Genomic DNA, 24,330 nt, shown 5'->3' with positions numbered 1-24,330 from the left:
TAACTAATAAATTCCAGCAGGCGTAGTCCCCTCTCGTTGGAGGTGTCATTGCATGAGGGGCCGATGACATCCCCCCACTCATCTTGTGTGTCTCTGCCCACCTTGGCATTCAAGACACTCCGAATGATCAAAATATCTTTTTTCTCCACCCTGTCAATGACATCTTATAGAATTCTTCAATGTGTTCATGGTCGTGTCTGTTGTTGGGTCGTAGACTTGCGCCACTGTGATGTTGAGTTGCTGTACTCGCAGGCGGATGGTCATGAGCCTGCTTCACACTGGTTGGCATCCTAGGACAGTGTTCTTGATGGATTTGTTGACTAGGAGCCCTACGCCATTTTCATGTCTGTTCTCTTCTCCACTATAATGGAGTACATGTCCTCCCTCAGTATGCACTTCTCCAGCGTTCTTCCATCTGGCTTCATAGAGTCTGAGGAGGTGCCAGTTGTACCTTTCCATCTCATGCGTGAGTTCCTTGAGTTTCCCTGCTTGGTTCAGCGTTCTTACATTCCATGTGGCGATTGTGATGTCCCCTCTGCCACGGATCTTCTGTGTCGAATCACCAGTAGCACGTTTATCGTGTCCGCCCTGGTGTGAGACGGATAGTGCGGTCGTTGGTAACCCAGGCTGCGACCGAACCGGTGTGAAGTTGCTCTTTGGTGTGCTCATCATGCGGTGTGTCTTGGGCATCTGAAACCTGGCGGAGCCCATCCCTCTCCAGGTTTGACCACAGCCAATTTCCTCCAACTAGGTGGCTCGCCTTGGTCATGAACACGTAGCCGTTATAGCTCACCTGAGAACCTTTCCGCCCTGGCCGGTGACTTCATCATGGAAGTCATTTGCCCAGTGTTGCCATGTTAACACCACCCCCACCCGCCAGCTGAAGCGGTTTACCGGGGTATGGTGCTTGGAGCCCATCCTGGTCTACACATGTAGACACCTTGACAAAAGAAGGACACCAATGCTTCCCTTTCTTCAGGAAACTATAGAAATTCCAAATGTCCTCATTAACCCTCACCATTTTATTACTGATGCATCATACAAAGTAGCTGTCAGATCTGGTCATTTTCTAATCCACAGATTATTTTAGGAGTCCAAGAGTGAGTTGAAAACATTTGGCTTAAAGTTTAAGTGAAGGAATAGGTGCAGAACACAGGAACTAAAGGAAGGAACCCAAGGAAAAGATGAAGACAAGATGACAACCTTTTCAGAGACTGACACTTATACCGAAGAAGGGCATATTCCGAAGTTATATAAGGGCCAATTAAAAGATGGGTTTTGGCCCGAAACATCAGCTGTACCCTTTCCCATAGATGCTGCCTGACCTGCTGAGCTCCTCCAGCATTTTGTGTGTGGGTTGCTTGGATTTCCAGCATCTGCAGATTTTCTCTTGTTTGAGAAACAGGCATAGCATGCATAAGACTCAGCCAATGAAAAATGAAAGACGATAAATTCTTATGTAACTGTTATATTGCTTTACCACCAGTAGGTGGGGCCCAACACCACATACTGTGAAAAATACAAGTTAAAAATACAAATTATATATTAATGAAACTACAATTTCAACCTTGCTAAATCTTAGTAATTCTTGGTAATAGTTGTTTTATATGCCTTATTAGAAGCATAAAGAACAACTGATTCTAATATATCTTCTCTGGATGCATCGTGGTTTGATATGGCAACTGCTCACCGCAAGAAACAGGGGATGGTTGAGGACACCTCACAGAAACCTGCTTCTCCTCTATGGACTCTGTTTGAGACTAGAACTAGGGGACATTGCCTCAAGATTCAGGGGAGAAGATTTAGGATGGAGATGAGGAGAAACTGTTTTTCCCAGAGAGTGGTAAATCTGTGGAATTCTCTTCCCAGGGAAACAGTTGAGGCTTCTTCACTAAATATATTTAAGATACAGCTCATCATCATCATCATCAGGTGCCGTGCCCAGTTTGAGCTTTGACTGCCATGGCCCACACACTCCTGTTTCGGGTCAAGTGGATCAATTCATTGGTATTCATTTCCGATTCTCTGGCTGCTGTCTCCATCATCATTTGTCTTTGTTTTCCTCTTACTTTCTTCCCTTCAATCTTTCCCATAATTACCGTGCATTCTAACTCCTTTTTCCTAATCAAATGTCAAATGAAGTTATATTGCCTTTTCATGATCTCATACATTATTTCTCTTTTTGTGCTTGCTCTGTTCATGACATCCTCGTTAGATATTTGTTTCATCCATGATATTCTTTGCATTCTCCTCAAAAACCACAACTCTGCTGCTTCAATTCGTTTCCTCATGTTACTAGATATTGTCCAACATTCTGAGCCATATAACATAACTGGATAAACGTAACATTTCAGTACTCTGAGGCGGGTTGTCATGCCTAGTTTAGTATTGGTCAGTATACTCTTCATTCTTGTAAAGGTGTCTTTTGCCATCCCTATTCTTCTTTTGATGTCCATGTCGCACCTGCCACCTGTTGTCACCCAGCTTCCGAAGTAACAAAAGTTCTGTACTTGTTTTATGTCTTCCCCGTTTATTCTCAGCCTGCAGATAGGATTCTCCTTCTTTTTGGATATCACCATACAGTCTGTCTTTTTGCAATTGATAGATAGACCCATTTTTGCCCTTTCTTCAACAACTACTGTATATCAATTAAGTTTTGTAGCTGTTCCTCCGTACTTGCAATTAACACAGTGTCATCTGCATATCTGAAACTATTGATGTTTTCACTGCCAACTTTGATTCCCAAGATGTCTCTTATTTTTATCGCCCTTGAAGATTATGGAATTGAAAAACTTACTGATTTAATCAATGACATTTATGAGACAGGAATAATACCAGAAGAGATGAAAAAAACCAGTATTTATCACTCTTCCTAAGAAACCTGGATGAATAGAATGTGGATTACATAAAACCATAGTTTAATGAGTCATATCACCAAGATACTTATAAGAATTTTGATGACAAGAGATAAAAGTAAGATACAAGCTGAAATAGGTAAAAAATAATGTGGTTTTGTGAAAGTCAAAGGTACAAGAAACGCAATATTGATGTTAAGGATACTATCAGAACGAGCTATTCAATTGCAAAAAGATTTCTTTGCTTGTTTTATCGACTACACAAAAGCATTTGATAAAGTGAAACACAATAAGTTATTTGAAATATTACAGGAAACTCTGGATCTAGATTCGAAAGACCTCCATCTAATCAGAACTCTGTGCTGGGAACAAACTGCTCCTGTAAGAATAGATGGAGAAGTGAGTCAGTTTATGAAAATCAAGAGAGGTGTTAGATAAGGGTGTGTTTTCTCCCCTGATTTATTTAATGTGTACAGTGAAACAATATTACAAAGATACAGTTAGATAGATTTTTACCTAGTAGGGGAGTTAAGGGCTATGGGGAAAAGGCAGGTAGATGGAGCTGAGCTTACGGTCAGATCAGCCATGATCTTATTGAATGGCGGGGCAGGCTCGATGGGCCGGATGGCCTACTCCTGCTCCTATTTCTTATGTACTCTCGTATGTACAAAGCAGCCAACATAATCAAAAACCCCTCACACTCTGCACAGATAGAGACTGAGATGCTCACTGTCAAATGTGCTGTACTTCCTGGCAGGTTGTTCCACGCACATTCCCCTTTCTGTGTAAAAAACTTACCTCTGACATCCCCTCCACCCCATATTTTCCTCCAATTACCATAAAATTACACCCGCTCGTATTAGTCATTTCTGCTCTGAGAAGAATCTGGTCTTTGGCTGTCCACTCGATCTATGCTTCTCATCATGTTGTACAGCTATATCAAGTCACCTCTCATCCTTCTTATCCAAAGATAAAAGCCTCAGCTCACTCAGCCTATCCTCATAAGCCATGCTCTCTAGTCCAAGCAGAACCCTGGTAAATTTCCTCTTCATCCTCCCTAAAGTTTCGACATCCTTCCTAAAATGAGACGACCAGACTGAACACAACATCCCAAATGTGGTCTAACCAAGGTTTTTTAGGGCTGTGACATTACCGTGTGGCTCGTGAAATCTTGAACGCAGCTCACGGAACAGAGACAGGCCCGTTGGCTCATCCTGTCCACACCAACTAAGACAGCGACCTGAGCTGGCCCCACTTTCCTCCATTTGGCCCATAAACCCCGTGGCCTTTTCTATCCTGGCTCTACTGCATCTTATTTGTCTATCTCTCTGTAAAAGTATCCTCACATCCCTGCCCCACCACTGAAGCAATGAGGGCACCTCCCTTCTGTAGCCTCTCCAAACTTGTATTGAGTTCATACAAAGTTCCATAATGTCTCTCTTCTACCTTGTCACAAGAATGCCAGGTTCATTAACCCAACCTCACTTATTTATCATGACATTAAAGGAGACCATTCAACCCACTGGGTCTATGCTGGCACTCAATCTCATCAACACAGATCCTCAATTACTTCCTGGTAAATTATTAGAGTTATAGAATTATTTGACCTTCCCACTGTGTACTACATCTGTATGTTCGACTTCATGACTTTAGAGTCACAAAGATCAAAGTTCAAGCTGAATGTATTGTTGAAGGAGCATTTCACTCGTGCAAACATACAGGCCTGTGCACAATGCACATCTATGCTTGTCTGCACATGGAATTTAATATGAAACTTCCTGCACTGCCCAATCTCATTTCTGAGTTGCACAATGTGAAGAGAGGAGTGTTGGATTCAGAGAGGCAGATGCCAATCTTCGTTGCCTGCGTCATATCGTAAGGCAATGGAATGTGACTCGGGGACATGAGAATGCGGGGGTGCCGTTTGTTCTCTGATCATTTTCTGTGCACTGACTTCTCAGGTCACGTGAGTGAGACTCTCCAATGATTCAATAGCCTGCAGTTTTTACAAGGTGTGATAGTCATATGCATAAACCCAGAATAGTTTGACATCACATGGAACTTGAGTAAATTAATTCAACTCCTTTACATTTCTGGATTTCTAACATGAAAGGTACTTGAATTGTGCAGTATTGTTACAAACTCATAAACACAAAGGATTCTGCAGATGCTGGAAACCCAAAGCAAGACACACACATAATACTGCAGTAACTCTGCGCCATCTATGGAGGGGAATAAACAGTTAATGTTTCAGCCCCGGAGGGTCTCAGCCTGAAACATTGACTGCTTATTCCTCTCATTGATGCTGCCTGACCTGCTGCCAGTTCTTCCAGCTGTTTTTGTGTGTCTTACAAACCCCTCAGAGATCGAGGAAGAAGCAGCACTGTCTATTTTTAATTTTGTCCCAGCAGTTTTTGTTAATAGGCCAGTAAATTACAATAGCATATATACTCAGTGGCCACATTACTAGGTACACCTGTACATCTGCATGCTGATACAACTAACTAATCAGCCAATCATGTGGCAACAACTCAATGTATAAAAGCATGCGGGCATGGTCAAGAGGTTCAGTTGTTGTTCAGACCAAGTATCAGAATGGGGAGGAAATGTGATCTAAATGACTTTAACCATGGAATGAATGATTGTTGGTGCCAGATGGGGTTGTCTGAGTATCTCAGAAACAGCTGATTTCCTGGAATTTTCATGCACAACAGTTTCTAGTGTTTACAGAGAATGGTACAAAAAACAAAATGAAAATGCCCTGTGAACAGCAGTTCTGGGGCAAGAATGCCTTGTCAGAGAGAAGTCAGAAGAGAATGGCCAGACTAGTTCAAACTGACGGGAGGACAAGATTAACTCAAATAACCACTCATCACAACGGTGGTGTGTAGAAGAGCATCTCTGAATTCACAACATGTCAAACCTTGAATGGATGGGCCAGAGCCCCAGAAGACCACAAACATATGGAAATACCTTCTGGACCTAATAACGTGGCCTCTGTGAAGAATCCCACGTGTTGTTTCTGTTGTGCCTCCTGGCCATGTTAATCCTGAAATTGTGCTGAAATTGAATTTCCCTTTATCCATTGTGAGATTGTGCCTTGTTCAAACTTGTACAATATTGAGTAGTTACTTTTTGGACGGAAATTTAATTCAATTCATGACAAACAGTAACTAGCTGATCTGTCAACTTTGACATACTTTTAAAAAATATTTCTTTTTGATACTTTTAGACTTATAGAGTCATACAGCACAGAAACAGACCCAATTTGTTCATATAAGGCAAAACCAATTTCCCTTCATTTGGTGCATAGCAGGGCATTAGCATTCTCCAAGAGGACCACAACCTTGTGGTTTGGAGGCTTGTGTGCCTCAATGATCTGGAGAGCAATGTTGGCAGAAGTTACGGCTCCCAGCTCATGGTAGGGTCACCCATGCTAAACAGGTCATAGGGTAGAGGACAGATTAAGAGTGGTCCGCCGGTCCTCCAGGTTCAGGGTTCATCTCAGGGTTAACAGCCCTGACTGGCCAAACAAAATTATTATGGAAGCAGCAGTGAAGAATCCTTCTACATCTGAGTGCGATGATATTCCTGAGTCTCCACTTGAAACTTGCATGACTGAGAGTAGCGAAAACCGAGAGGGAGCTACTGACACGATGAAGGAAACCCTGAACGCCACCGGAGACAGAGGACCTACATTGCTGTTCTAAACGCCAGCAGCGTAGCAGGCAGTAAGTAACTAAGTAGGACGGTAACGTAGTGACGTGTTACCATTGCCATTAGCGTAATGCCTTACAGTGCCAATGGTCAGAAGATTTGGGTTCAATTCCTGCCGTTGTCTGCGTGGAGTTCGTACCTTCTCTCTGTGAAAGTGTGGGTTTCCTCCAACTTTCCAAAAAAAGTACGGGGTTAGTAAGTTAGTGGCATGTTATTTTGGTGTCAGAAGCATGGCAACATTTGCGTACTGCCCCCAGTACATCTTCGGACGGAGTTGTTCAACACATTTCATTCTATACCTTGACATTTCCATGTACATTTTGTTCCATTATTTCAGAAGTGGACCAGAGATAATTCTGGAAACTACAGACCGGTGAGTCTTATGTCAGTGGAAGGGAAGTTACTGGGGAGACTTCGGAGGGATAGGATTCATGAGCATTTGGAAAACAGTGGCCTAATTAGGGAGAGCCAGTATAGCTTTTTGCAGAGCAAGCTGTATCTCACTAACTTCATTGAGTTTTTTGATGAGGTGCTGAGGGTGATTGATGAAAGAAGACCTATGGATGTTGCCTATGTGGATTTTAGTATGACATTTGACAAGATCCCTCATTGGAGTCTTATCTAGAAGATTATGTTGTATGGGATCAACAGTGAATTGGCTGTTTGGATTCAGAACTGGCTTGCCCAGAGAAGTGGTAGTGGTCGAAAGGACTTACTACCAATGGCCTTGAACAGAAAAGCCTACAAAAAGTAATGGATGTTCCCTAGTCTGTCGTGCGTAAAGCCCTCCCGACCCCTGAGCACATGTACAAAGAGCACTGTCACAGGAAGGCAGCATCCATCACTAAGGGCCCCTATCTTTTCTCTTTTTCAATCTTTTTTATTGATTAGATTATATTATGAGGACACTCAGTCCTCGTTTATTGTCATTTAGAAATGCATGCATTAAAAAATGATAAAATGTTCCTCCAGAAGGATATCACAGAAACACAGGACAAACCAAGACTAAAACTGACAAAACCACATAATTATGACATATAGTTACAACAGTGCAAAGCAATACCGTAATTTGATAAAGAGCAGATCATGGGCACGGAAAAAAGTCTCAAGTCCCAATAGCCCCATCATCTCATGCAGACAGTAGAAGGGAGAAACTCTCCCTGCCATGAACCTCCAAGCGCTGCAAACTTGCCCATATATTGGAAGCACCTAACCGCAGCCGACTCTGAGACCGTCCGAAAACTTTGAGCCTCCGACCAGCCCGTCCGACACCGAGCACTGAGCACCATCTCTGCCGAGCACTTCAACCCCGCCCTGGCCGCCGAGCAACAAGCAAAGCCGAGGACTCGGGGCCTTCCCCTCCAGAGATTCTGGATCACACAGTAGCAGCGGCAGCGAAGCAGGCATTTCAGAAGTTTCACCAGATGTTCCTCCGTGCTCTCACGTCTGTCTCCATCAACTCAGGATTATGCATGGCACCTACTTGACAGATAACAGATATTCATCACCGGAGTGGCCGCTGTGAGCTGCCGTCGCACCGCCATCTTCTCCTCCCTCAAATTGATAAACATAACAATGATAATAACACAAAGAGATCGGGATCACATTAATAACGGTTAACACATCCAGACACAGAATCTGAGTAACATATTTAATTTAAACCTCCTGATCTCTTAATAACCGAACATGAAAAAAATTCAAAAGAAAGTTTACCCCCTACACTTAAACAAAACAAAGGCTGGGCTGCCATATTTCATCGGTTAAGATCATTATTTGTCATTAACTCTGCTCCTCGATACACAAACAAAAAGTTATTAAAAAGGATTCGGAAAAGGTCAGCTTACATCATATGAAAATGTTGAATAAATGGCCTCCATGTTTCTTAAAAATTTAACCAAAGGATCAGTGGTACCACTCCTAATTTTTTCCAAGTTTGAACATGTTAAAGTTTGGGAAAACCATTGAAATGTAGTAGGGGGTTTGGGATCTTTCCACTTAACTAAAATGGATCTTCTGGCTATTAATGTAACAACTGCAATCAAACGACAAGCTGAAGGGGATAAATGACTAAAGTATGTCACTGGTAGTCCAAAAATTGCAGCAATAGGATGAGGTTGTAAATCAATATGCAAAACTACTGAAATAGTATCAAAAATGTCTTTCCAATATTTTTCCAAAAGAGGGCAGGACCAGAACATATGCGTCAAGGAAGCTACCTCAAAATTACATCTGTCACAGACAGGATTTATAGGACTATAAAAACGAGCTAACTTATCCTTAGACATATGGTCCCTATGAACCACCTTAAATTGTATCAAAGTGCATCTAGCACACATTGAAGAAGTGTAAACTAGTTGGAGAATTTTCTCCCATTTCTCTATGGGTAAAGATACCTGAAGTTCTCTTTCCCATTCATTCTTAATTTTATCAGACATACCTAAACGTATTTTCATAATTAAATCATAAACAATCGCTATTAATCTCTTCTGATAGGGGTTTAAACTTAAAATATTTTCTGTAATTTCAGTTTGATGTGATAGCGGAAAAGTAGGTAAAATAACCTTCAAATAGTTTCTAATCTGTAAATATCTGAAAAAATGTGATCTAAGCAAATTATATTTATTAGACAACTGTTCTAAGGACATGAGACAATTATCCATGAATAAATCAAGAAAACATATTATTCCAAGTTGCTGGTGAACGCAGCAGGCCAGGCAGCATCTCTAGGAAGAGGTACAGTCGACGTTTCGGGCCAAGACCCTTCGTCAGGACTAACTGAAGGAAGGTTTACTGTGTGAATAAAGACATTTATATTTCCCAGTCACAGCTTCTATCTGGCTGAGTTTTAGTCAGTCACAACGTGATGAACATTTCTGCAGTTAGGTCGGTCAGTTTTCTCTTCTCCTACCTCATCAAAACTAATTGGACAATTCTTTGATAATTGTCACATCTTACTGCATTGAAGATTGTTGGCAGATTCCACAATGCTGCTGGGAGTGGCATAAGGACTAATGCCAGTTAATCTCTATGCCTTTCCCTTTGGCACAACTACAGAGAGAAAGATCAACAGATACTCCTGCAACCTTTATAAAATACTTCTTTAATATCCGTAATCGTACTGATGAAAGATGTAAATACACAATATTTGAATGCTAGTGAAGGTTGCATTTCACAGAAGCTTCATTCTCTTTCTGGTGTTGATTCAAGTTGAGACAGTTGGGATTTCATCAGAGTTTATCTTGTCATCAAGGATGTTTTGTATTTAAGAAATAGGAGGAATTAGCTGAATGCCACTCCCTGCCACCTCTCACTGCAATCCATGCATGACTTACTTCATAGAGTCATAGAACACTTTCACCATCATCTGAGTGAAGAAGTCCTCGCTTAAGTTCTCCTTAAATATATCACTTTTCACTCAACTCATGACCTCTTGTTTTAGTCTCAATTAACCTCAGTGGGAAAACTTACTCGCATTTACCATATCTATACCCTTCATAATTTTATATACTGTATCTCTATCAAATCTCACCTCATTCTCCTATGCTCTAGGGAATAAAATCCTAAACTATTCAACCACACAACTGAGATTGAGCTAAGATACCACCAAATGGTTGCTTCTTTGAGCTCATCCATGGAAACAGCTTAAATTCCTCTCTATAATGTCTTTTTTTTTCCCTTTTCAAGGTGGATGGGGTTCTATCAAGGTTCCTGACCTTCAATGGCACTCAAAGCTGTGTATTTTTATGGTGGATGAATTTCCGCTCCTGCTGCAGACCAACCAGCTGTTTTGCAACATTCTCCAGGCATGGCATGGAAGATGGCGCCTCCGGGGTGTGGCCCTGATGTCAACTGATTCCATGCTGGTGTTGCCGACTGAGGCGTCACAGGAGAAGGACCATCTCTTGGGGCAGCGGGGGGGGGGGGGGGGGAAGAAGAAGAGAGAGAGAGGAGAAAAGGAGAGAGAACACAACTATTGTTTATAGGTAAACAATAGTTTTCGTTGACTGCAGATCATAGTCTGTCTTTGGGGACTTTGCTATTGCTTGGTGGGGGGTGGGCACTGATGACTTCTGCTGAAATGGGTGGGGGGGGAGGGGGAGGGGGGAGCTTCAAAGAAACACAGAAACATAGAAAATAGGTGCAGGAGTAGGCCATTAAGCCCTTCGAGCCTGCACCGCCACTCAGTATGATCATGGCTGATCATCCAACTCAGAACCCTGTACCTGCCTTCTCTCCATACCCCCTGATCCCTTTAGCCACAAGTGCCATATCTAACTTCCTCTTCAATATAGCCAATGAACTGGCCTCAGCTGTTTCCTGTGGCAGAGAATTCCACAGATTCACCACTCTCTGTGTGAAGAGGTTTTTCCTAATCTCGGTCCTAAAAGGCTTCCCCTCTATCCTCAAACTGTGGCCCCTCGTTCTGGACTTCCCCAACATCGGGAACAATCTTCCTGCATCTAGCCTGTCCAATCCCTTTAGGATCTTATATGTTTCAATCAGATCCCCCTCAATCTTCTAAATTCCAATGAGTACAAGCCCAGTTCATCCAGTCTTTCTTCATATGAAAGTCCTGCCATCCCAGGAATCAATCTGGTGAACCTTCTTTGTACTCCCTCTATGGCAAGGATGTCTTTCCTCAGATTAGGGGACCAAAACTGCATGCAATACTCCAGGTGTGATCTCACCAAGGCCTTGTACAACTGCACAAGTACCTCCCTGCTCCTGTACTCGAATCCTCTTGCTATGAATGCCAGCATACCATTCGCCTTTTTCACCACTTGCTGTACCTGCATGCCCACTTTCAATGACTGGTGTACAATGACACCCAGGTCTCGTTGCACCTCCCCTTTTCCTAATTGGCCACCATTCAGATAATAATCTGTTTTCCTGTTCTTGCCACCAAATTGGATAACCTCATATTTATCCACATTAAATTGCATCTGCATGAATTTGCCCACTCACCCAACCTATCCAAGTCACCCTGCATTTTCTTAGCATCCTCTTCACAGCTAACACTGCCGCCCAGCTTCGTGTCATCCGCAAACTTGGAGATGCTGCACTTAATTCCCTCATCTAAGTCATTGATATATATTGTAAACAATTGGGGTCCCAGCACTGAGCCTTGTGGTACCCCACTAGTCACTGCCTGCCATTCTGAAAAGGTCCCGTTTATTCCCACTCTTTGCTTCCTGTCTGCCAACCAATTCTCTATCCACATCAATATCATACCCTCAATACCGTGTGCTTTAAGTTTGCACACTAACCTCCTGTGTGGGACCTTGTCAAAAGCCTTTTGAAAATCCAAATATACCACATCCACTGGTTCTCCCCTATCCACTCTACTAGTTACATACACAAAAAATTCTGTGAGATTCGTCAGACATGATTTTCCTTTCACAAATCCATGCTGACTTTGTCCGATGATTTCACCGCTTTCCCAATGTGCTGTTATCACATCTTTGATAACTGACTCTAGCATTTTCCCCACCACCGATATTAGGCTAACCGGTCTAAAATTCCCCAGTTTCTCTCTCCCTCCTTTTTTAAAAAGCGGGGTTACATCAGCCTCCCACCAATCCTCAGGAACTAGTTCAGAATCTAAAGAGTTTTGAAAAATTATCACTAATGCATCCACTATTTCTTGGGCTACTTCCTTAAGCACTCTGGGATGCAGACCATCTGGCCCTGGGGATTTATCTGCCTTTAATCCCTTCAATTTACCTAACACCACTTCCCTGCTAACATGTATTTCCCTCAGTTCCTCCATCTCACTGGACCCTCTGTCCCCTACTATTTCCAGAAGATTATTTATGTCCTCCTTAGTGAAGACAGAACCAAAGTAGTTATTCCAATTGGTCTGCCATGTCCTTGTTCCCCATGATCAATTCACCTGTTTTTGACTGTAAGGAACCTACATTTGTCTTAACCAATCTTTTTCCTTTCACATATCTATAAAAGCTTTTACAGTCAGTTTTTATGTTCCCTGCCAGTTTTCTCTCATAATCTTTTTTCCCTTTCCTAATTAAGCCCTTTGTCCTCCTCTGCTGGACTCTGAATTTCTCCGAGTCCTCAGTTGAGCCACTTTTTCTGGCTAATTTTTATGTTTCTTCTTTGGAATTGACACTATCCCTAATTTCCCTTGTCAGCCACGGGTGCACTACCTTCCCTGGTTTATTCTTTTGCCAAACTGGGATGAACAATTGTTGTAGTTCATCCATGCGATCTTTAAATGCTTGCCATTGCATGTCCACCGTCAACTCTTTAAGTATCATTTGCCAGCCTATCTTAGCTAATTCACGTCTCATACCTTCAAAGTTACCCTTCTTTAAGTTCAGAACCTTTGTTTCTGAATTGACTATGTCACTCTCCATCTTAATGAAGAATTCCACCATATTATGGACACTCTTACCCAAGGGGCCTCTCACGACAAGATTGCTAATTAATCCTTCCTCATTGCTCAATACCCTGTCTAGAATGGCCTGCTCTCTAGTTGGTTCCTCGACATGTTGGTTCAGAAAACCATCCCGCATACATTCCAAGAAATCCTCTTCCTCAGCACCCTTACCAATTTGGTTCACCCAATCTATATGTAGATTGAAGTCACCCATTATAACTGCTGTTCCTTTATTGCACGCATATCTAATTTCCTGTTTAATGCCATCCCCAACCTCACTACTACTGTTAGGTGGCCTGTACACAACTTCCACCAGTGTTTTCTGCCCCTTAGTGTTATGCAGCTCTACCCATATCAATTCCACATCCTCCCAGCTAATGTCCTTCCTTTTTATTGCATTAATCTCCTCTCTAACCAGCAATGCTACCCTACCTCCTTTCTTTCATGTCTATCCCTCCTGAATATTGAATATTCCTGAATGTTGAGCTCCCATCCTTGGTCACCCTGGAGCCATGTCTCTGTGATCCCAACTATATCACATTCATTAATAACTATCTGCACTTTCAATTCATCCACCTTGTTACAAATGCTCCTTGCATTGACACACAAAGCATTCAGGCTTGCTTTTACAACACTCTTAGCCCTCATACAATTATGTTGAAAAGTGGCCCTTTTTGATTTTTGCCCTGGATTTGCCGGCCTGCCGCTTTTACTTTTCACCTTACTACTTTTTGCTTCTACCCTCATTTTACACCCCTCTGTCTCTCTGCACTTGTTCCCATCCCCCTGCCACATTAGTTTAAATCCTCCTGAACAACAGTAGCAAACAGTAGATCATGTGTTGATGTCTTGCTGTTGCTTGCACAGGGAGAGGGAAGAGGAGTCTTTGGTATTCTAACATTTGTCCTGTCATTTATTCTCCTGGGGTTCTACTATTTTTTACAGATGTCTGCAAAGGCTAGGTATTTCAGGTTGTATACTGTACACATTCTCTGATGATAAACGGAACCATTTGAACTACTTGGAGCCTTCTGAGCCACATATTATGATCACCAATGTCTTATACAACTCTAACGTAACATCCCAACTCCTGTACTCAGTACTTTGATTTATGAAGGCAAGTGTGTCAAAATCACTCTTCATGACCCCACTCACCTGTGACGCCTCTTTCAAGGAAATGTTTAATCTCTTCTTTCCTTCATTAGCCGTCATTTTCACTGCAGTGCACAAGTTGACTTTCGGAATTACCCGCTGATTTCCTGGAAACGATACAGAAATTTGCTTCAAACTTGCAGATTGTTAACAATTTCCTGTTTTACTTTTCCTTTCCTTTTCAATCCTCTGATTTAAGTTCCCACACGATTTAGATGAAGGGTCTTCACCCAAAACGTTGACAGCCCATTTTGTGCTGTAGGCACTGCGTGTCCTGCATGTCCTCTAGCATTTTGTTTGTTCCATGTCCCAGCATCTACAGTCTTTTGTGTCTCATCTGCATTCTGACCATAGTTTTTATTGAACATGTTTAGCCCTTCTTTGTACCAATGTCAAAAAAAAAGGTCCATTGTCGTACAAAGCAGTTAAAGCTGTCATGATGTTGCTCTGCTGAGGTGGTGCAGGTTGGTTGAAGGGAAATAGCTTTTGCTGAATCTGGTGGCGCAAGACTTCACGTTTTTGCAGCTCCTGCCCATTGGGAGAAGACTTGCATGCCTGGGTGTTTGTGCTCCCTGATGATAGATATTGTCTTCTGCAGGCAGCACCTCATGTAGACTTTTCACTTGGTGGGAGGGTTTTGCCTGTGGTGTATTGGGCTAAGTCCACTACTCCCTGCAGCTTTTTACATTCCAGCACAATCACAGTTATGGAGTTGTGAAGTAATTGTGTGTCTGAGGCCTCAGTACAATCATTTCCAGAGCTCATACCTTTCTACAAGTAGTACTACACTCGAGTCGGGTATGATGTTCTCCTAAAGGGGTTGCCTATTGGTGGGTCCTTAGGTGGCTGCAGTGTTGATCAGGGATCTGTATAACTCCAGGATGTTATGGTGGATTCCCTTGCTGGAGAATGCATTGAATACATTGCACAGAATACATTGTGTAACCTGGGAAGGCTGATGCCACCACATGGTCCTTGACAGATCGGAGTCAGGGCCCAGAATGCAAGACAACTGGGGAATCTTCACTGCTGCAGTCTTCCTCTGCTTTCACTGCCATTTGATATGTCATCTTCTGCCAGCTCCATTGCTGAAAGATAATAAAGTGGCCACTGAGTGTATGTTCATGGTCTTCTGCGGCAGTAGCCCATCCACTTCAAGGTTCAATTATCCTGACTTCTCATCTTTTTTTTTCTCTGGTCCTGATGAAGGGTCTTGGCCCAAAATATTGACTGTTTACTCTTTTCCATAGATGCTGCCTGGCCTGCTGAGTTCCTCCAACATTTTGTGTGTGTCACTTCAAGGTTCATTGGATTGTGCATTCAGAGATGCTTTTCTGCACACCACTGTTGTAACACATAGTTATTTGAGTTACTGTCACCTTCCTGTCAGCTTGAACCAGCCTGGCCATTCTCCTCTGACCTTTCTCATTAATAAGGCATTTTCGCCCACAGAACCGCCGCTCAATGAATTGTTTTTTATTTGGCACCATTTTCTGTAAAATCTAGAGCCTGTTGTGTGTGAAAATCCCAAGAGATCGGCAGTTTCTGAGATACTCAAACCACCCCATCTGGGACCAACAATCATTCCACAGTCAAAGTCACTTAGATCACATTTCTTCCCCAATCTGATGTTAGTCTGAACAGTAACTGAACTGCTTGACCATGTTTACATGCTTTTATGCATTGAGTTGCTGCCATATGATTGGCTAATTAAAATATTTGTATTAACAAGCAGGTGTACAGGGATATCTAATAAAATGGCCACTGAATGCATATGTAACTATATACTACCCTGAGATTCATTTTCTCATGGGTATTCATTGTAGATACACTATGGAATCTAAGAAAAATTACACACAGACTGACAAACAACCTATGTGTAAAAGGTAACCAATTATTCAAATAAATAGAAAAACAAAATAATAAATAAATAAGCAGATAAATAAATATAAAAATAATATTGAGATTATGAGTCATAAATTCCTTGAAAGTGTGACTATACATTGTGGAATTACAAACGTTTGTAGTTTAGTGTTGGGTTGAGTGATGTTATCCACTCTGGTTTAGAAGCCTGGTGGTTGAAGGGTAATAACTTTCCCGAACTTGGTGGTGTAGGATGTAAGGCTCCTGTACCTCATTCCTGATGAGAAGAGAGCATGGTCTGGATAGTGGTAAGAATGTGGGTGAATGTGATCTTTGATTATCAACAATAACAACACTATGTGCAGTGTCGTATGATGTGGACCATGATTGTTCTTGGCAAATTTTCTATAGAAGTGGTTTGCCATTCTGTTCTTCCGGGTAGTGTCTTTACAAGATGGGTGATCACAACCATTTTCAACATCCTTCAGAGACTGACTGCCTGGCGTCACTGGTCACATAACCAGTACCTGTGATACACATCATTTGCTCATACGACCATCCACCACCTGCTCACATGGCTTCACCTGACCCTGATATGGGGGTGAAGCAGGCGCTACACCCTTCCGAAGGGTGACCTGCAGGCTAGCGGAGGGAAGGAGCACCTTACGCTTCATTTGGTAGACATATTTCCACCCCGCCACCCTGCCTATGATTATACTGTCTGATTTACTGAGGCAGCAAGCAGTATAGATGGAGTCCACGGATGGGAGGCTGGTTTCTATGATATGCTGAGCTGCATCCACAACTCTCTGTAGTTCCTTTTGGTCACAGGCAGAGCAGTTAGGCATCCGAATATGACAAATCAATAAAAAATGGTAACGGTCAAGGGGGACTTGTCAAATTTCGTTAGCTTCCTGAGGAAATAGAAGGTGAGGTTTCGTGGTCCTAACGTCTACATAATCTGTGCAAAAGGAAAAAGAAAAAAAATTTCTGTGAGCATGAGTTGTAAAGAGTCGTTGAAAGTGATTCTGGAGGTCATAAAATCAGTTCGGAATTGTAGTCAGTGAGGTTATCCATGACAGTTTCAGAGCCTGATGGTTATAGGCTAATAACTGATCCTAAACTTGGCAAACTGGGGTAGTGCAAAAAGAAATGGCTAAAGTTATGAAAGTGATTGAAGTAGAATTAAAGGTTCAAGGATGTGGCAGCAGAAACTGTGAAGATGTGAAAGAGGTCATTGGCTCAGGAGTCTTATAGCAGTGGGGAGAAAGCTGTTCTCAAGCTGGGATGTTTGGGCTTTCAGGCTCCTGCATCTTTTCCAAAAGGACAAAAGAGAGGAAAGGGAATAATCAGGCTGGCAGGCATCCTTTGCCTCACAGTCAATGACACTGGCCCTGAGACCAGTTCAAACATTGTGGTTACGCCATATCTTTCATCAAAGATTTGTCACCAGCCAGGCTGTGTCACCTTTTCGTAGTTACCAGCGGAGAGGAGGTACAGGTTCAGGAACAACTACTTCCCTTCTTCCATTTGATTCTTGAACTGACTGGCACAACTCTAATCACCCCTTCAGCACAGCTATGCTATAACCAGTTTGACCACTGGCAATGCAATGGATTTTGCTTATCTTTCTTCTAGCTGTATAATTTTGTATTTTTATGTTTACTTTATGCTTTTCTTGTGAATACTGTGTCTGTGATGTTGAGAAAGCAATGAAGGTAAGCAAGGCAAATGGAACAAACCAGAAAGTCTCATGAGAAGGCAAAGGAGATTTATGTAAAGATAGTCTTCTGGGAAAGAACCAGACATGAGTTCAACAGTTCATGACCATCAAAAAATTGCAGATGCTGAAAGGCTGAAAATTACCTTTATCTTCTGTTTATAAGCATTCATGTAAATCGAGTTTGAAGTAGTTCTTGATAAAATTTCATGTTCAAAGTGAAGCTATTTATTTTAACAATCTCACGAAAAGCATACTGGATGACTAATGGAAAATATTATAGTTTATTTCACAGTATCACTCTGTAGAGCAGAAACAGTGGATGCTACGGTAGCATAGTTGTTAGTGTGACGCTATTTTGCAGCTTGGGACGTCCCAGTTTGGAGTTCAATTCAGCTGTCATCTGCAGGAATTTGCATGTTCTCTCCATGATCACATGGGTTTCCTCCAGGTGCTACGGTTTCCTCCCACCGGCTAAAGACATAACGGTGAACAGGTTAATTAGTCGTTGTAAATTGCCCTGTGATTAGGTTAGGGTTGAGTAGGTGCATTGCTGGGTGGTGCAGTTCGCTGGGCCAGAAGGGCCTGTTCGTGCTGTATCCCTAAATAAATAAATAAACATGGATGACCCTTACTAAGGTCAACCCACGAAAAGCGGGAGGTCCCGACAACATCCCTGGACGTGCGCTCAAGGAATGTGCTGATGTATTAGCAGATGTCCTGACAGACATTTTCAACATCTCCCTTGGTCAAGCTATTGTCCCCAGATGCTTCAAAACCTCTACAATCATCCCTGTAGCAAAGAAATCAGTTGTAGCCTGTCTGGATGATCACCGTCCCGTTGCCCTGACCCCCATGGTGATGAAATGCTTTGAACGGCTTGTCAAGCCTCATATCACAGCCAGTCTCTCCTCATCGCCGGATCCTCTACAGTTTGCTTATCGTCCATATCACTCTACGGAGGACGCAATATCCACCACACTGCGCACAGTTCTCTCTCACTTGGACAACAAAGACACTTATGCCAGAATCCTGTACATTGATTTCAGTTCAGCGTTCAATACCATCATCCCGCAGAGACTAGTGGAGAAACTGTCGCTGCTTGGCCTTAGCACTGCCATGTGTCGCTGGATTCTGGATTTCTTGACAGAGAGACCACAGTCAGTCCGTGTTGGCAAGAACATCTCTGACTCCATCACACTGAGCACTGGATCCCCACAAGGCTGTGTGCTTAGCCCATTGCTGTTTACACTGCTAACACATGACTGTGCAGCCAGATTCAAGGAGAACCTGATCATTAAATTTGCAGATGATACCACAGTGGTGGGGCTCATCAGCAAAAATGTTGAAACAATGTACAGGGAGGAGGTCAAACACCTAGAGAGCTGGTACAGGGATAACAACTTGCTGCTTAATGTCACCAAAACCAAGGAGATGATCGTCGATTTCAGACGGTCTCAGCCTGAGCACACACCCCTCAGCATCAGCGGCTCCACAGTGGAGAGAGTAGAAAACATCAAGTTCCTTGGGGTGCAGATCTCGGACAATCTCACCTGGTCCAGGAACACCACTGGGATTGTGAAATGGGCCCAGCAGAGATTGCACTTTCTGAGGAAGCTTAAACAAGCATCACTCCCCACTAACATCTTAACTACATTCTACAGAGGCGTGGTTGAGAGTGTGCTGACCTTTTGCACCACAACCTGGTACTCCAGCTGCAGTGCTGTCCACAAAACAGCCTTGCAGAGGGTGGTTAGGGGAGCTGAGAAGGTTATTGGGGTCTCCCTACCTTCTGTCCAAGACCTCTTTCAGAGTCGATGCCTCCAGAAGACACGGTACATCATTAAAGACCCCTCACACCCTCTCCATGAACTGTTTGTTCTTCTGCCATCAGGCAAACGTTACAGGAGCATCAAAACTAAAACCACAAGGCTACTAAACAGCTTCCTCCCACAGGCAGTCAGACTGCTAAATAGCTGCTCCACCTGACTCTGCTTTGGACACTTTTAACTTGCACTGGACACTTATAACTGGATTTTAACTGACATGTGGCTGTTGTGTTTTACTATTTATTGTTATGTTTATTATTTAGTGTTGCGTTTGTTATGTTACGATTGCACTGCTCCTGAGAAACGTTGTCTCATTCTGCCCTGCAGAGCTGATGTACGGTTAGAATGACAAAGTTTTTTGAATCTTGAATCTTGAAATAAAAATTGCCAGTTAAATAAAAAATTATGAAATAATTAATTATAACTAAATAACTTGTGATTGAAGAAATTATTTTTGTACTTAGCAAGCATATTTATTACAAGTATTTAGTATACAGTATGGGTACAGCTATTTTATAACCAAATCATTTTGTTTTAAAAACATTGGTAAATGCTTCTAAATCAGTCATGAGAAATAATAACCAGTTCTAAATCAAATACATGAAATAACATTAATCTTAACTGTGTTCGTAAAATTTTAAGTCCCATGCTTGCAAATGTAAATTTTTGGATACCGATAAGATTATTCCTAATAATTACAATGCAAATCAATGTCATTAAACCATGGAACATTTTCTATTCAAAAGAACATCATAGCCTAGAAATTTCTCTATTTTAAATCATCACTAAAATATCATTGTGTGTTATACCAATAGTGTAAAATCCCAGGGAGATAGGGATTTTCCAAAACAAGAAATCCAAAATAGTGTTGTCACATCTTAATGCAGCATTATTGGAGGATTCATTCTTAAAGCAGCATCACTCTCCAGTGTTCGGAAGAGCGTTTCTTGTATTGAGCACATGTCTCTGTAAAGACTGGCTCCCAAGAATGCATCATCTTCATGTTCTTTCAACAGATAAATGTAAAGGTGTACTGGAAGGAAGTTCACTTACAAGGAGTGCTGCCACAGGAAAGCACTGTCCATTGTCACGGACCCTCTGTGTCCAATCCTTGATTTTTTCTCTCCACTGGCATTGGGCAGGAGATACAGGAGTCTTAACTCCCACACCACCAGGTTCAGGAACAATTATTACCCTGCAACCGTCATGCTACTGAATCGGCGTGGATAACCTGAAATTTACTCCCCTTGATACTGGACTGATTCCACAACTTACAGGACTCTACAACTCATGTTCTTAGTATTTATTTATTTTTCACACAACTTATCTATTGTGTTTCTTTATTTCCCAGTAAGTGTCTGCAAGAAAATTAATCTCATGGAGATATGTACGTGCTTTGATAATAAATTTATTTTGACATTGAATGGGCACAGTTGTATAGTTTTCTATTGCAAGTACTTGACTGTTGCAATCCTGAGAATGTGCTTTTACTGAGACATGTACATTCAATTCAAGAAACACTCTTCTAGTTACTGGATAGTGATATTGCTTCAAGAATGAATTATACAATGACAGCACAGGAGATGCACAGAGCTCCCAAAGAGGAGTTTGTGGGAGAAAAAGGGAGCAGGGGTACAGGGTTTCCCTGACAGGCAGGTGAAGAGCATGTTCTTTGGGCAAGGTTGCCAACGAGACCCTCCAGGCCCTTCAGCCTGCTGCTTTTGGCAGGAAGTCTCCCTAAGGAATAACATAGAATGCCTACACTCTTGGGAAGATTTCAATGCACAGCAAACCCTTTAGCCCACTCTGCATATGTCCGTAGGCTAAAAGAGAAGTCCAGGATGTCTTCTCTGCTTGATGTATGACCTGCCTAACTCAGCTCTGGGATGCGGGGATGAGATGCGGACACTGGCAGCACAATGGACTGACACTGAAGCTAAGAAAATGAGAGTGACCAATATTGACGCTGATTGGTAAAATAGTGTAGATATACTCGAGGCAAGAAGGACTATATTTGACAGGAGGCTAGAGAACTGAATGCGCATTGTCATGGAAAAATAGATTACACACACAAATAAGTCTATACTTTAGGTCAGAAGGTTAGTGAATTTGATTGGAATTATCATGGTAACCTCTAGCTGACATTGACATTTTTCTATCACCCAGTAATGAGCATGGATCCCTATAAAATCTGAGTGGATGAGATCACAGAGAAAGAGTGAGTCTCTGCTTTTGCAACAACTGATGCAGTGCTCGAGCTCCAGGCTATCCAGTCAAATAATTGATAAGTGTACACTTGCTGGAAGTCAACAAGTGAACAAAGATACAAGGAAGGTTCAGTCTTTAGCACACATGTTAAAAAGAGTGTGGAGGAGCAGCCTGAAGACAGGGGTAAAGCTGTTTTCTTGCAGTTATGGTTGTCTCATTAGAGGAAGGATGTGGAAGCTTTAGAGAGGATGCAGAAGAGATTTACCAGCATGCTGCCTGAATTAGAGAACATGTCATATAAGGGAAGATTGAGCAAACTAGAACGTTTCTCTTTGGAGCACAAGTGACTTGATAGAGGCGTAGAAGATAATACAAGACATAGATAGAATGGACAGTAGGCCCCCTTTACCCGGGGCAGCATTGGCTAATTCCAGAGGATATCTTTTTAAGTGGGGTGATCGGGTGGAGGCACGTCTCTACCAAAGGAGGTGTAAAGTACTCCTTCCTTCCACTAGCCTGCAGGTCATCTTTGGGCAAGTTGTGGTACCTGCATTGACTCCCGATCAGGGTCATGTGAAGTCATGGGAGCAGATGGTGGTTGGTTGTATGAGCAGCTGGTGTACATCATAAGTCCTGCTTATGCGACCACTGTTGCCAGGCAGACAATCACTGAGGAGTATTGATAATGGCTGGGGTCACCAGTCTTGTAAAGACACCACTCAGAAGAAGGCAATGGCAAACCACTTCTGCAGAAAAAATTGCCAAGAACAATCATGGTTGTGGAAAGACAATGATTGCCAATGTCATGCAACATGGCACATAATGAACGATTCTTTTAAGGTAAGTGGAGGGAAGTATAAGGGAGACGTTAGAGGTAAGTTTTATTACACAGAGAGTGGTGAGTGCGTGGAATACACTGCTTGGGGTGATGGTAGAGGCTGATTCATTAGGGAGATTAAATGACTCAGATAGGCACATGGATGAAAGACAAATGGAGGATTATGGGCTTTGTAGGAGGGAAAGGTGAGATCTGTGGTCTCTTGTGCCTCCTTTACTTCTCTCTCTTTCAGCCTCCTGCGTGGTTCCAGTAAGACTCGACCCATCACAAGCCTGAGGAAAGTCACCTCATCTTCCTACCTGGCATGTAAAAGCCAGTTCTAATGAAAAGCTATCATCCTGTAATTCTATCCCTATGTTTTCTCTCTCTGTGGATGCTGCCTCTACTGCAAGTCAAGCAGCATCTATGAAAAGGAATAAACTGTCCTGATATAGGGTCTTGGCCCAAAATGTCGATAGTTTATTCCCCTCCATAGATGCTTCTTGTACTGTTGAATATCTCCACTCACAAAGTGGTGGTGGAACACAGCAAGACAGGCAGCATCTATGGACGGGAATAAACAGTTAATGTCTCAGCCCAGAACCTTTCATCAGGACCGAATGAAGGGTCTTGATGAAAAACATCGACTGTTTATTCTCTTTCACAAATGCTGCCTGTCCTGCTGGGTTCCTCCACATTTTGCATATGTTGCTCAAAATTTCTAGCATCTCTTGTGTGCTGAATACCTCCCGTACTTCTTGTTTTATATCTGTGTGACTGCCATATATTTCTGACAAGTTGCTAAGTATCAGAGACGCATTTTAATTTTCATTATTAATTTTTTAAACTATATCTGTAAAAAAGAAACACTTTGACTAGTTTGTCACGACAAGCTTGGAGTGGAAGAGAGGGTGAAGGCCTTTCATCTTTGTTCAGCTTGCTGAAGGCGGCGAGTAAGATCATCAATTCGGACATCTTTCAAATGGAGAAGATGCTCAAGACGGCGGATTTTCACCTGAAGGATCTGAAACATAATATTCAGGAGGATTTGAAAATCACATCCTTGACATCATGCCTCAGGTCTACCATAACACCACAGTTACCAAAGTACACACAACAGTACAGCACTCTGTTCCATGTCATCTGTGCCGTGAGTGATACCAAATGAAAACTAATCCAAGGTACTAATCCAAAACTAAAAGGACCAAAGTAACATGTCTGAACGACTGGCGTCCTGTTGCACTCACCTCAGTAATAAGCAAAAGCTTTGAGAGGCTGGTCAAGGACTACATCTGCAGCTTACTACCACCCACAGTGGACCCCCTACAATCCAACTACAGACACAACCGATTGACAGATGACACAATAGCCACAGCTCTATACACCATCCTTAAACATCTCGAGAAGAAGAATGCTCATGTGAGAATGCTGTTCTTGGACTGGAGTTCAGGATTCAACACCATAATTCCCTCCAGGCTCAACTAGGAGCTCAGAGACCTCAGCCTTCACCCTGCCTTGTGTAGCTAGATCCTGGACTTCGTGTCAGATCACTGGCAGGTGGTAGAGTGGGCTCCCTCACCTCTGCCCCTCTGACCTTCAACACAGGTGCCCCTCAGGGCTGTGTTCTAAGCCCCGTCCTTTACTCTCTGTATACCCATGACTGTGTTACCACCCTCAGCTCCAATCTGCCAATTAAATTTGCTGATATTACTACATTGATTGTCCTAATCTTAAATAATAATGAGGCAGCCTACAGAGAAGAAGTCATCACC

The 24,330-nt window shown here is 42.5% G+C and overlaps 1 protein-coding gene across 1 annotated transcript in view; it reads right to left on the bottom strand.

The window, feature by feature from the left end:
- Window positions 1-20,549: 20,549 nt before the first annotated feature.
- The window catches only part of LOC140197097 (sperm flagellar protein 1-like), an 88,825-nt gene continuing 85,044 nt past the window's right edge, over window positions 20,550-24,330 (bottom strand). The window contains exon 9 of the mRNA XM_072257012.1: window positions 20,550-23,582. Within this exon, the coding sequence (XP_072113113.1) occupies window positions 23,481-23,582 (102 nt within the window). The 3' untranslated portion in view covers window positions 20,550-23,480. The remainder of the gene's footprint in view (window positions 23,583-24,330) is intronic.

This window comes from Mobula birostris, chromosome 4 (genome assembly GCF_030028105.1).
Source record: "Mobula birostris isolate sMobBir1 chromosome 4, sMobBir1.hap1, whole genome shotgun sequence".
In the NCBI taxonomy this organism is placed as follows: Eukaryota; Metazoa; Chordata; class Chondrichthyes; order Myliobatiformes; family Myliobatidae; genus Mobula; species Mobula birostris.
Note: the sequence above shows the minus strand (reverse complement) of the source record. Positions and strands in the feature narration are given on the sequence as shown.